Consider the following 14,523-nt stretch of genomic DNA (forward strand, 5'->3'; position numbering starts at 1 on the left):
CTCTTAATAAAAGGGAACTTTGAGCAATCCTTTGCCTCGGACTCTGATTTACTTTTGGATGCTATTTGGAACCCTGACACTTGTGAACTTCAACTCCCATAATTCTGGCTGGGGAATTCTGGGAGTTGAAGTCCCCAAGTCTTAAAGTGGCCATGTTTGGAGACTCCTGGTCTAGGACCAGGCTCTGCTGGAGTCAAAACTGGAGAAGAAGAGGTATTTTCAAGATGGTTAAGGGATTGGTGGCCTCCCGGAGGCTCAAGGAAACCCTCTGGAACCTGGGGAGGGCAAAAACTGGGCATGCCCACCCAGCAACAATATAGAGAACCAGTTGCTAAAATGTTTGAACCCCACCCCTGCTACAAATGTTCTCCTTCATCAATAAAGTAGTTAGCTTGACCTCTCCACACCCTTGGCAATTTGAAAGTGAACGGACTTCAACTCCCAGAATTCTCAGCAATTCTCTGCTGGCTGTGGAATTCTGGGAATTGAAGTCCCTATATACCCGGAAATTGCTACAGTTAGGAAACGCTTGGCTTGGGCTCTGCACCTACCTGGGGGGTGAAATTGACACTTGCTCCACGGTTGAGTAGAAGCTGGGCCACGTTGAGATTCTCGTAATGTGCTGCGATGTGAAGAGGGGTGAAGCCAGTCTGTAGAAGAAGAAGGAAGGGGAAACAGTCAAATACCCTAGGACAGTGATGGTGAACCTTTTTCTTATGGCGTGCCAAAACTGTCTGTGTGTGTGTGCCTTGCAAGTACTGCCCACACCAATTCAATCCTCCCCGCCCACTGTGCATGCATGCACGACCCCTCCCCAGGCCCTGGAGGCTTTCCTAAAGCCTGGGGTGGGTGAAAACAACCTCCCCTGCCCTCCCTAGAGGCCCTCTAGAAGCTGGAAACGGATCATTTCTGAACTTCTGGTTAGCCTGTTGGGGTCATTTTTCGCCCTCCCCAGTCTCCGGAGGCTTTCCTGAAGCCTGGGGAGGGCGAAAAATGGCACCAACAAGCCAACCAGAAGTTCGGGAACAAACTTCCAGTTGGCCCGTTGGGCCTATTTTTTGGCCTCCCTAGCCTCCGGAAGCTTTCCTGGAGAAAGCAAAAACAGCATCCCCGACCCTCTAGAAGGCTGAAAATCAGCTGGTGGGCACGCATACCGGAGCTGATGGCTGGCGTGTCAGCAAATATGGCTCCACGTGACATCTGTGGCACGCGTGCCATAGGTTCGCCATCATGGCCCTAGGTCTCAGCCAGTAAGAAATACAGGGTGGATTCCCACATTGTCATCTTGCTCAACACAAGGACATCCCATTCACTCCATGCTGAACCAGCTCAGTATAAGCACCTCTTGCTATTTTGGAGCATTAAGTGCTAAATGGTTTCCTTTACTAGTAGCTATTTTACACAAGGGATTGATGTGCACTTCTGAGGCATCCCATAAAGATAATTGGCCACAGGCAATCCTCAACGTATGGCCACAATTTCCTTCGCCAATCTAGGTAGTTGTTAAATGAGCCACCCTCCATTTTTATGACCTTTTTGTGATGGTTATGTAGCAAATCACTGCCATTTTCAAAGCGAATCCCATGTCATTAAGTGAATCAGGCTTGCCACATTATCTTTGCTTGTCAGAAGCTAACAGAGAAGATGTAAAATGCTAATCACATGACCTCAGAACACTGCAAATACATGCGAGTTATCAACGGCCTGAATTTTAATCCTGTGACTGCCAAAATGCTATAAGGGTTATTGTTGTGGCCCGCCAGCTACCAGCAGAGCTGGCGGCAGACTCGGATGATGAGGAGGTTGGGGAGAAACCTGGGCGGGTCCTGGAGTCTGGGGAAGGCTCTGATGAATGCTCTGCATCGGAAGCAGAGATGTGGCCAGGGGCGTCCGGCATTTCCCAGCTGCCTTTGGAGATAAGTGGGGAAGAAGAACAGCTGGGGCCTGTTCCAGATACGCTTATGCGCAGACCTGTTAGGAGAGGATAACAACTGAACACAAGGGGCCAATTCAGGAAGAAAGGCACATATGGAGGTTGAATGGCTCCTCCCTGGCTGGGGAATAAATAGAAGCAAAAGGGGAGTGGTGGTTGTAGAAGACAACAATTCATATTTCTGTCAGAAGATTTGCTTATTGTGGTTCGTGTGTCAGAGACTTCTTGCCAGGAATTAATTTCCAGCTTTGCGACTCAAAGCTCCCGCCCTGGCAATTATCCAAGGACTGATAAGTATGATTGTAATTAACCCTTGCAAGTATTATTGCCTGGATTTTTCTGTGGGTGAATGCCATGAATTCACAGTAACTAAATAAACAGGAGTTTTTCAGAACAAGGAATCTGTTTCTTGGTTCTTCCAAGGCTGGGTCAGAACAGTTATGTGTGAGGACCAGTCATAAGTCCATGTTTTGGTGCCGTTGTAACTTTGAACAGTTGCTAAATGAATGGTTTTTACGTTGAGGATTACCTATACATTAAATTTCACACTATGAATCCTCTTTTTGGATGCATCTATAGGTATATCAATATATGCAAAACAGCTGACCTTGGAAAGGACATCGGCGTTGGGGTCGTTTTGCAAAAGCACGGCAGCTGTTCGCGTGTCATCGTTGCGGGCGGCTATGTGTAACGCTGGGAGGCGCACCTTCCCCTTCGTCCCGTAGTTAATCAAGTGGGCCACCACGTTTTCGTGGCCTTGCTGCAGAGCCACTGCCAAGGGGGTAAAACCATCCTGCCAGAGATTGAAGAAAGAAAAGCAAAAAGTAAGAAAATGGGGAGAGACCAACCATTTCATTAATTTAACATCTGTTTCCTGAAATTCCTGGAAGGCAAGAGGGAGCATCTTGGCCCTTCAGCCCTTGTTTATAAGGACCAAAGCACCATAATTCTGGAGACAAAAATTTAGGTACATCATGCAAAGATAGGAACAGGGTGAGAAGAACTGTGTATTTTCCTTGCCCTTCCTCAAGAGCTGATGTTTTTGTTGGACAAAAACCTATACATAGGAAGGTAGGAAGAGGAGGGCCCACTTATTTAAACACATCCACGAACATGCTTCTCAGAGCCAAAACATGGAAACAAGGATAAAAATCTCAGCAGGAAGAGGAGAAGAGGGCTGATGTCGCAACAACATGACATGCGATCTTGGCGCTCCAAGATCACAGTCGATATTTCTGCCGCTGGACAGTCCTTTTGGACATAAACCATCCCGCAAAGATGGTGATAGAGAAGAGTAGGTCCTGCTGATCTCAGGGACACTGCAAAGTCCCTGATTGATCTAGGAGAAGCTCTTATTTCCGATGACAGAAATGCAGCCATTGAAGCTGCTGAAGTTGGGACAAAAACAAAGCAGAAAGAGAAAGTGTGTTGAATTGGTGAGGAAATTTTATTATTAGAAAAGAGATTACCCCCCCCAAAAAAAATTAAAGCTAAATTAAAATTGAAGACAGAAGAGAGTAAGCAGCGAAATTAAGCTACATTAAACTTAGTGTGTTATCGTTTTTTAATTTTTCTTTTTATGGATGGAATTTTTGCAAATGTTCCCTATTTTTTAACCCTAATGGATTAGTTTTTCTTCTTCTACTTTTTACTCTTTCTTATACCTATGGATTAAAAATTTCCCTTTTTTTACAATGCTTGATTGGATTGTTTTCTTTCTCCATTTAAGAATTGTTTTTCTTTAAGTTTGGAACATAAAGAAGATATAAAGAGGAACATAAAGAGGGCTGTAACAATAGAGGGAAAAGAAGTAACACTGTCACTTAGAGGCTGGAGGCTTGGAAACATTGTCTTTTCTTTTTTCTCTGATGATTTGACACTTCAAGGCTTCTCAGTTTGTTTACTGAAAGTGATAGTAGGAAGAGCACAGGTTATTTACACAGGTGTTCTTTGGGAGTTCTATCACCAGCTGGATTGGAGGGAAGACTAAGCCTTGACTTGAAAAATTATAATGAACTTGCTTGAAATTTAACAAAAAGCCTTGAATGCTATAATGGCAGTGTTTACAAGTTGGAAGAATGGTGCAACACGAAAAAGAAACTATAACATTACAAATGATTATGTTTGAAATTGAAAAAATACTAGTAGTAACAGAGAAAATTGAGAAGAGATTGGAGAATATAGAATACAAAACAGAAAAATTTGATGGAAAAATTGAGGATTGTTATCAAATGAAGAAAGTGGAGGACAGAGTTCTAAAAAAAATTCTAAAAGAAAAAATGAGCAAAGAGATAAGAAAATTGTGGATACTGACAACAAATTGAGCATGGTTGGAAATGGCAAAAGCGGAATATGGAAAGGGGAGATAGATGGACTGGAACTCTACCGCAGATTTCAAAGTATAGAAGAAGAAAAGAGAGAGAAATTGATGGACGTAAGGAGAGAAATCTTGACAGAAGCACCAGTGATAACCAAAGACAAACTGATGGAAGGAGAAGATGAAGGGTCTCAAGTTTTTATAAGATATGAAATGAACAACAAGTTGTAAAGAGAAATCCATACAAGACTTACCAAGAAAGTAATCAGAATACTAATGCTACAAATGGCAAGAGATATAAGACTGTACTATTACTGGAAAAATACAGGTTGATGTAATGAAAGTATATAATAAAAATTAAGTTAAACTTAGTCAAATTTAGAGTATTATGTATAAAATGAAGTGATAATAGTTATAGTCAAATAATGATTAATAATGATAATAATGCATATATATATATTAGTTTGATAATATGAAATTTTATATAAACTGCAAATGGAGATTCAAATGGAGGTTTAAAAGCTTTGTTATTAAATATAATCAATTTTTATTTAGAACATGTTATAAAGATGTAATGTTATTGGATGATTTTAGGAAGATCTAATTATATAATTTAGCAAAAGCAATAGCAATAGCAGTTAGACTTATTTACCGCTTCATAGGGCTTTCAGCCCTCTCTAAGCGGTTTACAGAGTCAGCATATTGCCCCCAACAATCCGGGTCCTCATTTCACCCACCTCGGAAGGATGGAAGGCTGAGTCAACCTTGAACCACTGAACTGCAGATAACAGTCAGCTGAAGTGGTCTGCAGTACTGCATCCTAACCACTGCTCCACCTCGGCTCTCTAAAGCTCTAATATTCTAAATTTAGATTTAGAATATTTCATATAAAAGGATGTATAAACAATCATAATCAAATGAAGGTTGAGGTACAATAATAGTAATATAGATAAATATATTTGATTTAAAAATATGTGATTTGATATGAATTGTAAGTCATGACTATGGAAGGGACTTTCTACAATTTGTAATGGAAGATGGTTTTATGTTTTTTGTTTTTTTGTTCTGTCCATTTGGGTTTGTTTAAAAATAAAAAAAATGTTTATAAAAAAAATCTCAGCAGGAAGGAAAAAGAAAACGGTTAAGCACAGAACACCCTATAAGAAAGTTTTATCTGAATGAGATGGGCAGCAACCATCAAACTTTGCAGCGTCTTCTCTCTCGCTCTCTCCTTCTCTCCCCCTCACACACTCTCTCCCCATCTCCCTTTCCCTCCCTCACTCTCTCCCTTACATTTTCTCCTCCTCTCTCTGTCTATATCCCTATCTCCCCATTCCCCTCTCCCTCCCTCACCCCGCTCCCTCCCTCCCCCCGCTCCCTCCCTCCCCCTCTCTCCCTCCTCTCCTTCTCTTTCCCTCTCTCCTTCAGACCTCACCCTCACATTCTCTCTCTCCCTCTCTCTCCCTTTCTCCCTTTACCTCCCTCCCGTCCTTACTCCCTCACATTTCCCCCCTCTCTCTTCTTCTATCTCCTAGTCCATCTCCCCATCCCCCTCTCTCCCTCTCCCCACTTCCCACTCCCTCTCTCTCATACTCTCTCTCCCTCACTCTCCCCACTCTCTCCCTTTCCTTCTCTCTCCTTCTCCACCTTCCCTCCCTCTCTCCTTCTCTTCCATTTTGCTTAACGACCAAGTTGTCAGAATGGAACCAGGTCACTTTAACAATATGAGGGTGTCTTAACTCTCCAAAATCCCCAGTTCTTTTCCTTCTCAGCATTTGCCGTGTGACCTCCTATGGTCTCCCAGCAAACAATGGCATCCTCTCGCTACCAAGAACTGCCTTATTTTTAGGCTCCTCGCCACATCCCTTGGCGACAAAGTGGGCACCTGACTCTGGGCTTGCCCGGTTCCTTTTCCCACATCTGAACTGGGGAGGGTGTGTATGAAACAGCAGAGACACTTCAGGTGGTGTTAGAACAAATTTCCCTGCTAATAAGCAGCCTCTAGTAGCAACGAGGCAAATAACATATGGGAGAAAGAAGCAAGAAATGAGTGGGCTCGAATCGTGTATGTATGTATATATTTCGCATTCATGCTGGAGAGCAAAGGCATTCACAAGAATTCTATAAAGGTTGCTCATCTGAATTCAGAAAGACTTGTTATTTTCTCGACCCGATGACAGTTGGTGAATTCTCTGGGGAAAGATACTCACCTCCGTAGCTACGTTTTGGTTAGCACCATTTTCCAGTAAGAACTTGACAACTTCAAGGTGATTCTCTTGGGCGGCCATATACAGCGGCGTGAAGCCTTTCTGCAAAGAGAGAATCAGCCGTGGGACATCAAACACCATACAAATAGCACAACCGATACCGGTGAGGAGAGGCACAGAGAAACTGCAGGAACCAGGCATGGCTAGTCAAGTGAAGAGAAGGACCAGGGGAGTCAGGATAGCAATCTTCCAATATTTTAGGGGCTCAAACCAGGGATGAAATCCAGCAAGTTCTGACAGGTTCTGGAGAACTAGTAGTGGAAATTTTGAGTACTTTGGAGAACAGCAAATGCCACCTCTGGCTGGCCCCAGAGTGAGGAAGGAATGGGGATTTTGCAATATCCTTCCCCTGCCACGCCCACCAAGCCAGGCCCACCAAGTCATGCCCACTACCGGTAGTAAAAAAAAAATGAATTTCACCACTGGGTCAAACTATTTTCCAAAGCACCAAAAGGCAAGACAAGAAACAATGAATGGAAACTCACCAAGAACAGAAGCAACCTAGAACTAAGGAGAAATTCCCTAACAGTGAGAGCAATCAATCGATGGAGTGGCTTGCCTCCCCTAGTCCTTCTTTTCTCTAGACTAGACATAATATCCAGTTCCTGCAACCATTCTTTGTATGTTTTAGCTTCCAGACCCCTAATCATTCTTGTTGCTTGAGCAGAGGGTTGGACTAGAAGACCTCCAAGGTCCCTTCCATGATCGTACGATAAGGGGCCAGAGTAGGACTGGAGGAAAGCAACAAAGATTATTAGGGGACTGGAGGCTAAAACATATGAAGAATGGTTGCAGGAACTGGGCATGTCTACTTTAATGAAAAGAAGGACCAGGGGAGACATGATAGCAGTCTTCCAATATCTCAAGGTTGCCACAAAGAAGAGGGAGCCAAGCTATTCTCCAAGGCACCTGAGGGCAGGACAAGAAGCAATGGGTGGAAACTAATCAAGGAGAGAAGGAACTTAGAACTAAAGAGAAATTTCCTGACAGTGAGAACAATTAATCGATGGAACAACTCACCTCCAGAAGTTATGAATTCTCCAGCACTGGAAGTTTTAAAGAAGATGTTGGATAACCATTTGTCTGAAGTGGTGTAGGATTTCCTGCCTAAGCAGGGGGGTTGGACTAGAAAACCTCCAAGGCCCCTTCCAACTCTGTTATTCTATTTATTGCTTTGGTAGGTTGATTTTAGCTTTCTCTTAAATTGGTCATCACTGCAGAAATTTTAAAATTTAAACAGGGCTTCTGGTAAAACAGCCCACAGGTTTCAATCTCAGCTCTGATCCTGCAGAGCCAAAGAAACCGAAAGAAAGGAGCTCCAAAAGCTCTAAATGGGGGAAAAAACCCAAAATATAAAGAAGAATCTGAATATTACTTTATATGGGATTTATGTTATAAGTGGCTAGAGGAAAGAAAAAAAGTAGGAAAGCAAAAAAGAAAAGAGGAAAGCTCAAGAAATCAAAAAATAACTACAAAACCAGAAAATGAAGAACATAGAAATATGAAATAGACTGTAGCAAATAAATAATAGGAAATGGATATAAAACGAGTCAAATGTATGTATATAAAGGTTGTTATATATAGAATGGAGAAAAAAAGTGTGTGTGTGTGTGTGTGTGTGTGTGTGTGTGTATGTATGTATGTATGTATGTATATGTGTGTGTGTTTTATAAAATTTACATGTACGGATAAAAGAATCACAACAGATATGTAACAGAAGTGTAATGTGTTGCAAAGATATGGTGTTTGCATAAAATAAAAAGTTTTTTTAAAAACAGCAAATCCCCCCCCCCCCCCAAGTTCTAGCAGATGATGAAATCAGGTGCCTGGAATCATTGGCTGTTTACTCACCTGCTTATCTATCTATCTCTATCTCTATCTCTATCTCTATCTCTATCTCTATCTCTATCTCTATCTCTATCTCTATCTCTATCTCTATCCCTATCTATCTATCTATCTATCTATCTATCTATCTATCTATCTATCTATCTATCTATCTTCAGCAACTTATGGGGTAGTGGTGTTTGTTTTAAGAACTGGAAATCAAGAGGGGAGTTTCATGGTTTTTGCAGCCAAATGCAAGCCCTCTTCCTCTCCTTTTGGGAAGATGACTCACAAGTGTGACTCGCAATCAGGATGGAAAAGATTGCTGCGAAAGGTGGGGGCAGGGAGGACATTTACTTGCTGCTCTCGGCCAGAACGACAGCCGTCCAAACATCTCAAAAGAGTGAGCCTTTTTTCTAGCTCCCCTCTACCCTGTCGTTCTCCCCCCCCCAGCTCTCTCTCTCCCACCCACCTTATTTTCGTTCCCTCTCCCCCATATTTATCTGACCTTCGGATATCAACTTATGTAACCCAAAAATGCAGGATCCCCAGAAGGGTTTAGGCGGAGACTATGCTGCCCAGAACCAGCAGGGGGTGCAGGTGAACATTCTCTGTCCTGCTTGCTCACCCAACAGAGGGGATAGGCTGATATTCTCTCTGTCCATCTAAGAGACTCCTGGAAAGCATTTCTGACGGATGTCTCAAGCTCTTCTGGTTGGTTGGGTGGCAGAAAGGCAAGTGAAGTTGGCAAGTTTGGCTGAGAACAGCTGGTGCTCCTCAAAAGCTCAGTGGGATACAAGGAGGATGCTGGACAGATGCCTTACAAGGCCTTGGATCCAGCGAGAATTGAAAGACTCCGAGCAAAAGAGCAGGAATAATGCAAAAGTAAATGTAGTCAGAGATTTATGTGAGTGTGCAAGCTATCCATCCTTTCAGTCCATGGAAGATATTATAGAGAGACCTTGATTTACAACTGTTAATTTAGTGACCGTTCGAAGTTACAACAGACACTGAAAAAAGGAGGACTTAGGACTTAGCATCTCTGTGGTCACATGATCAAAATTCAGACCCTGGGCAATTGACGGTTGCAATCTCCCAAGGTCATGCGATCCCCTTCGGATGAAGAAAAGGCCACAGGAAAGCCAGATTCACTTATCAATATCCAGGGGTGAATTGTGATTGTAATTCAAGGTTCTACCCGTACAAAAAAAACCTCTGTGCAAGTTCTCGCTCCGCAGAATAAGAAACCAACCCTTTCGCTACTTGAAATCAGCGAGTGTTTCTCATGCTGGCTGGGGAATTCTGGGAGTTGAAGTCCCCCCCCCTCCCATCTTAAAAGTGGCTAAGATGGAGCAATGCTGTGCTAGAACATAGGAGAAGCAACCTAGGCACCTAAGGACACATTTATGAACTACCACTCCCAAAGTTCCTTGCTCATGAGAGCTGAAAACCAAAACTCTACAAGGGAACAGATTACTGATCTCTCTTCTATGAGGCAGGGGTGGGCTTCAAAAATTTTAGCAAGGGGTTCTCTGCCTGGTTGCTGGGTGGGCATAGCCTAGTCAGCCTCCTGTACCAAAATGGGGGGCATTTTTGCCCTCTCCAGGCTCCAGAGACTTTCCTCAAGCCTCCAGGAAGGCGAAAACAACCTCCCCTGGGCTCCGGAAGCCCTCTGAGGCCAAAAACGTCTGGCACTTCCCGAATTTCCTGAAACTTCTGGAAGCTTCCTGAACTTCCGTTCAGCCCATTTTTCGTCCTCCCAGAGCCTACGTGCATACCCTGCACTTACCTGTCACCCAAAACGGGCAGTATGGGGACTCCTGGGAGGGGAGGGGTGGGCGGGGCCAGCCAGGATTGGGATTTGGGGGTTTTCCGAACTGCACAGAATCTTAGCTAGAGATTCTCCCGAACCCCTGCAAGCCCCCAGCAGCCTACCCCTGCTATGAGGGCTCCTAAAAACCTTGGGAACATTTCCCTGTGTTCAGAAGTGGCTGCCGTACGTGTCTTTTTTTTTCAGGTGGCAGAAGAGGAAAATTATTCAAAGCATTGAGGCATACTCCTTCAGCTTCACTCATTGAATATAGCATTAATTGGATTTAAATGTGGGTGGAAATGGAATCAAAGCTAATTTCATTAGCATCTCTGCTCTCTCCCCACCTGTTTAGAACCCAGCTCTGGCCTCAAAGGAGTTTTTAAAAAGGAGTTGAATAGAATAAGGAAAAAGGGAAGATTCTCAGTCATCTAGGTCATGGTTGTTTCAAAGGTGTATTTTTTTCTTGTTCAAAAGACTGTTGGTTCTTGTAGAAGGGGGAAGAAAACGTTTCCCTTCTAAGCCAAGAAGCTTCATCCGTTCCTCAGAAGTGAAACATTCTCTTCTTCTTACTCAAAGAAAAAACAATTATCAGGTTGCATTCTGAAGGGGAAAAAAATCCTTTGAGAAGAACTGAAAATTCATCTAAATAAGGACTTTTTGTTCTCATTTTGGTTTTCTTCAACTCGTATTGAACTAACAAAGCAAGTGAGAAAGGAAATGAAGAATGATAATCTTCCCTCCAACAATGAAGAGGCTGCTCTTGAACAAAATACATGAAAATCAGCTCACATATCTAAAATGGGGGCCAGAGCTGCAGGTCAAGAGAACAATACAAGATCAGGACCAGTTAAAAAGCCATTAGTTCACCCACTGCATTGAGCGGCTGAAAAGTAAGAGGGTGTTAGACTGGATCCTAAGTAACTTCTTTGTGATTTTCTTTTAGGAAGTTCTTTTCCTTTAAGGGGGACCGCCTGTCAACTCTGAAGATGGCCTAGCCACGACCATCTTGGAGGCTGCAGCATTGCCACACTGGAGTTAAGGGATAGGGAGGGGGGGGGAGAACAAAGATAGCTGGGGTTTTGTAGCCAAAACAAAATAGTTTCCCCTGAGAACCAAGGATATTCCCACAAGTGCCTGAAGAGAGGAGGAGTAAAGTTTCCAAGCAACCAGATGGCACCTTGATTGGACCATGTGACTCACTGCCCTTTTCTGTAGTGGCACCATGACTTTCTGAATGGTCTTGGAGGAGGCTCGCCTGGCACCGACCACTTGTGGGGATTCTTACCTGTGATTGTGCATTGACATTTGCCCCAAAGTTCACCAGCTCCCGCACGACATCGTCTTGCCCTGCCAAAGCAGCAATGTGTAACGCTGTGTTCCCTTTCTGGGGGAAAAAAAGCCAGAACGAAGGCAAAGAATTATAATGTAGCCTAAAAGAGAATCTCTTTTTTTAAAAAATAAAATAAAAAAGAGCAATGAATGTGATGAATCAAGAACAGCGACTGTCATTTTGTACTGAAAAGTTCATTGTCACAACTCTGTGTTTAGCCTAGATTGGCATGTTGTTGTGTGTACCAAGCTCTTGAATATATCTACAATTCTCAACAATTGTATCCTACTTGCATTGACATCAGTGCCTTCCAAGAATTTTGGACTTTCTTTAGAGAAGTTATGGGCAAGGTTTGGACACCTTCAAGGTGATTTGATTGATTGATTCTTTTTTTTTTCTTTTTTAGTTTTTTAATTTTTATTTTATTAAATGTAAACAATCCATCGTCCATTAAACAGTGTGTCATCTGAGTACAAACATTCTGTGCAATAACAAATTTACAATCATATTCATTATTTATCTGTTTCAGTTTTAACACCAATACTTTAAATATCTAATACTATAACAATCTTCTTCTTAATTTATTTAGCTCTGTTAATTATGTTAATTCTGTAGATGCAGCTAATTTTACTTCTTACGTTTATTCTCTAACCATTGAAAAAATTATTCCCTTATAATATAATAATCAGTTTATTCTTTCTCTTTAATTGCCAGTGTTAATCTGTTCATCTCTGCACATTCTAATATTTTCCTAATCACATTCTCCTCTGTGGGAATCTCTTCACTTTTCTAATTTTGTGCAAATACAATTCTAGCTACTATTATAACATGAATGATCAAATATACATTTTCTTTACTATAAGTTTCTGATTGATTGATTGATTCATTCATTCAATTTCTATAGCCATCCATCTCAATCCTACTGACTCTGGATGGTGAACAATATCACAGTCACTGCAATTCTGCAAACTTTGAGAAGTAGGGTGAAGCCCAGACTAAAATGCATTTATTAAAAGTCAAGAGTATAGTAAATAAAAATAAAAAAAGTTTCTTGCCCAGACATAATCATAATGAAATCCCTACTTTCCTTTATGGGGAGGAGATGGTGCAAATTTGTTTGGAAATGTTCAAAGATTTTGGCATTCTGTTTTCTGCCAGCATGACCACTGAGGAAGATTCTGGCAGTTTGATTTGGGACAAACTCTTTGCGTTGAAATATTTCTAATCAATCACGCCAATGTATCTTTGTCCCTCCCCCTCTGGAGACCGAGGTGGTATTCAGCCAGTTCTGACTCGCTCTAGCAAACCAATAGCGGAACTTTCGAGTAGTTTGAAGAACCGGCAAATACCTCCTCTGGTTGGCCCCGCCCCATCTATTCCCTGCCTCCCAAGTCCCAGCTGATTGGCTGGGTCTTCTTCTGTTGCCTTGCACTGGAGAACAGAGCTGGAAAGCAGGTTAGTGGGGTGGGGAGGGAATGGAGATTTTACAGTATCCTTCCCCCAGGACTGGCGAGGGAACGGGGATTTTGCAGTATCCTTCCCCTGGAGTGGGGAGGGAATGGGGATTTTGCAGTATCCTTCCTCGACCACACCCACCAAGCCACGCCACGCCCACAGACACGGTAGTAAAAAAAATGGAATCCCACCACTGCCTGGAGCCTTTACCTTGGTTGTTGTTTCCAGCACAATTTCTTTGTGCAATAGCTCAGCCACCATCTTGACATGCCCTTCCTTAGAGGCCAGATGTAAGCCATTCAACCCATTCTGGAAAAAGAAGAAGGTGTGTTAAACTATGGCTGTTGTGTTAGCTCACTGTACTATGCAACAGATTCAGCCTGGACAGGGTAAGGGTTTGGGGATGGGTAGGTGGGTAGGTGGGTGAAGGTAAACCAACAAAAAAAAAAGACACAGTGGTTGCATTAACACAGCACTTAGTTATTAGATTAAACTATTTTCTGAAATCATGCAACACACTAAAACCATAAACTAGCTAAACAGGCTGGGTTTGCACAGAACACGTATGTCGTATATTGCAACACAGAGCCGACACACTCACACAAAGCCAAGGTTAAAACTAAGCTTAGCTTACTGTACGCATGCAGCTGCTAAGTCTGGGTAAACCTGTTGTGCAAACACAGCCTGTGTGTGAGACAAGAAAGAGAGAGAGAGAGAGAAAGGCCACATTCACACAACATGCTAAATTGGGACAGTGTTGTAACTCAAGCGTCCTGTTTGGGAGAAGTCACAGGTTTACCAACCCAAAGTTATTTTAGCCTTGTGTTCTGTCCGTTGGGCAAATCTTGGATCATGGATCACTTTGGTCCCCATAAATTAAGCTCTCTCAGCAAATGCAGCCAAAGGAGCAGAGCAGAGGTGAGTTCCTTCCAGTTTTGACTGGTTCGGCCAAATAGGTAATAACTCGGGCTGCCCAAACCAGTTCTATCGCTGCCGGCACCATCTTGATTTTCAGTTCTGCGCGTACACAGAACAATCTTCATTGCAGAAATTTAATTTTTTTTTTCATTTTCTAAGGTTGTGCGCATGCGCAGACCTTTTTAGGTGCAAATGTGCACACGCATGAAGCAAAAAAAATTGTGTGCCGAACCGGCAGTAATGCCGGCAGCAACCCACCCCTGGAGCAGAGGGAGAATTGTTTTTTTTTTAAATGTGCTACTGTATTCCTGCAACACATACTAACTCATTGTCACTAAGGTGGGTTTCATATAATTTTACCACCGGTTCGCTGCACACCGGAAATGTGACTGTGCGCATGCATACGTGCTTCATTTGTGTGTGTGTGTGTTTACACACATGCTCTTTGCTTGCGTGTGCGGCTTCCACGCATGTGCACGGCTTCAAAAACATGGCTAAAGAGGATAGTATAGCTCTGGGGCATATGGGCAGGGCCCACTTGCAGGTCCAAATCAGCTTAATATCACCACGGGCTGTCATTTTGCAAGAATTACATTTTGCATTTTCAACAGCGGCACCTGCAAAAGGGGGGGGGGGGGGAGTGTCTCAAAAAAATCTGGATGGGAG

The 14,523-nt window shown here is 42.9% G+C and overlaps 1 protein-coding gene across 5 annotated transcripts in view; it reads right to left on the bottom strand.

The window, feature by feature from the left end:
• ANK1 (ankyrin 1) overlaps nucleotides 1-14,523 on the bottom strand; it is a 133,760-nt gene that overhangs the window by 80,274 nt on the left and 38,963 nt on the right. For all 5 annotated transcript variants that reach the window (XM_032229096.1, XM_032229098.1, XM_032229097.1 and 2 more), the window contains exons 3-7: nucleotides 13,150-13,248; nucleotides 11,440-11,538; nucleotides 6,461-6,559; nucleotides 2,541-2,726; nucleotides 552-650 (exon numbers count right to left, since the gene is read on the bottom strand). In XM_032229096.1, the coding sequence (XP_032084987.1) occupies nucleotides 552-650; nucleotides 2,541-2,726; nucleotides 6,461-6,559; nucleotides 11,440-11,538; nucleotides 13,150-13,248 (582 nt within the window). The remainder of the gene's footprint in view (nucleotides 1-551; nucleotides 651-2,540; nucleotides 2,727-6,460; nucleotides 6,560-11,439; nucleotides 11,539-13,149; nucleotides 13,249-14,523) is intronic.

This window comes from Thamnophis elegans, chromosome 13, assembly GCF_009769535.1.
Source record: "Thamnophis elegans isolate rThaEle1 chromosome 13, rThaEle1.pri, whole genome shotgun sequence".
Classification (NCBI taxonomy): Eukaryota; Metazoa; Chordata; class Lepidosauria; order Squamata; family Colubridae; genus Thamnophis; species Thamnophis elegans.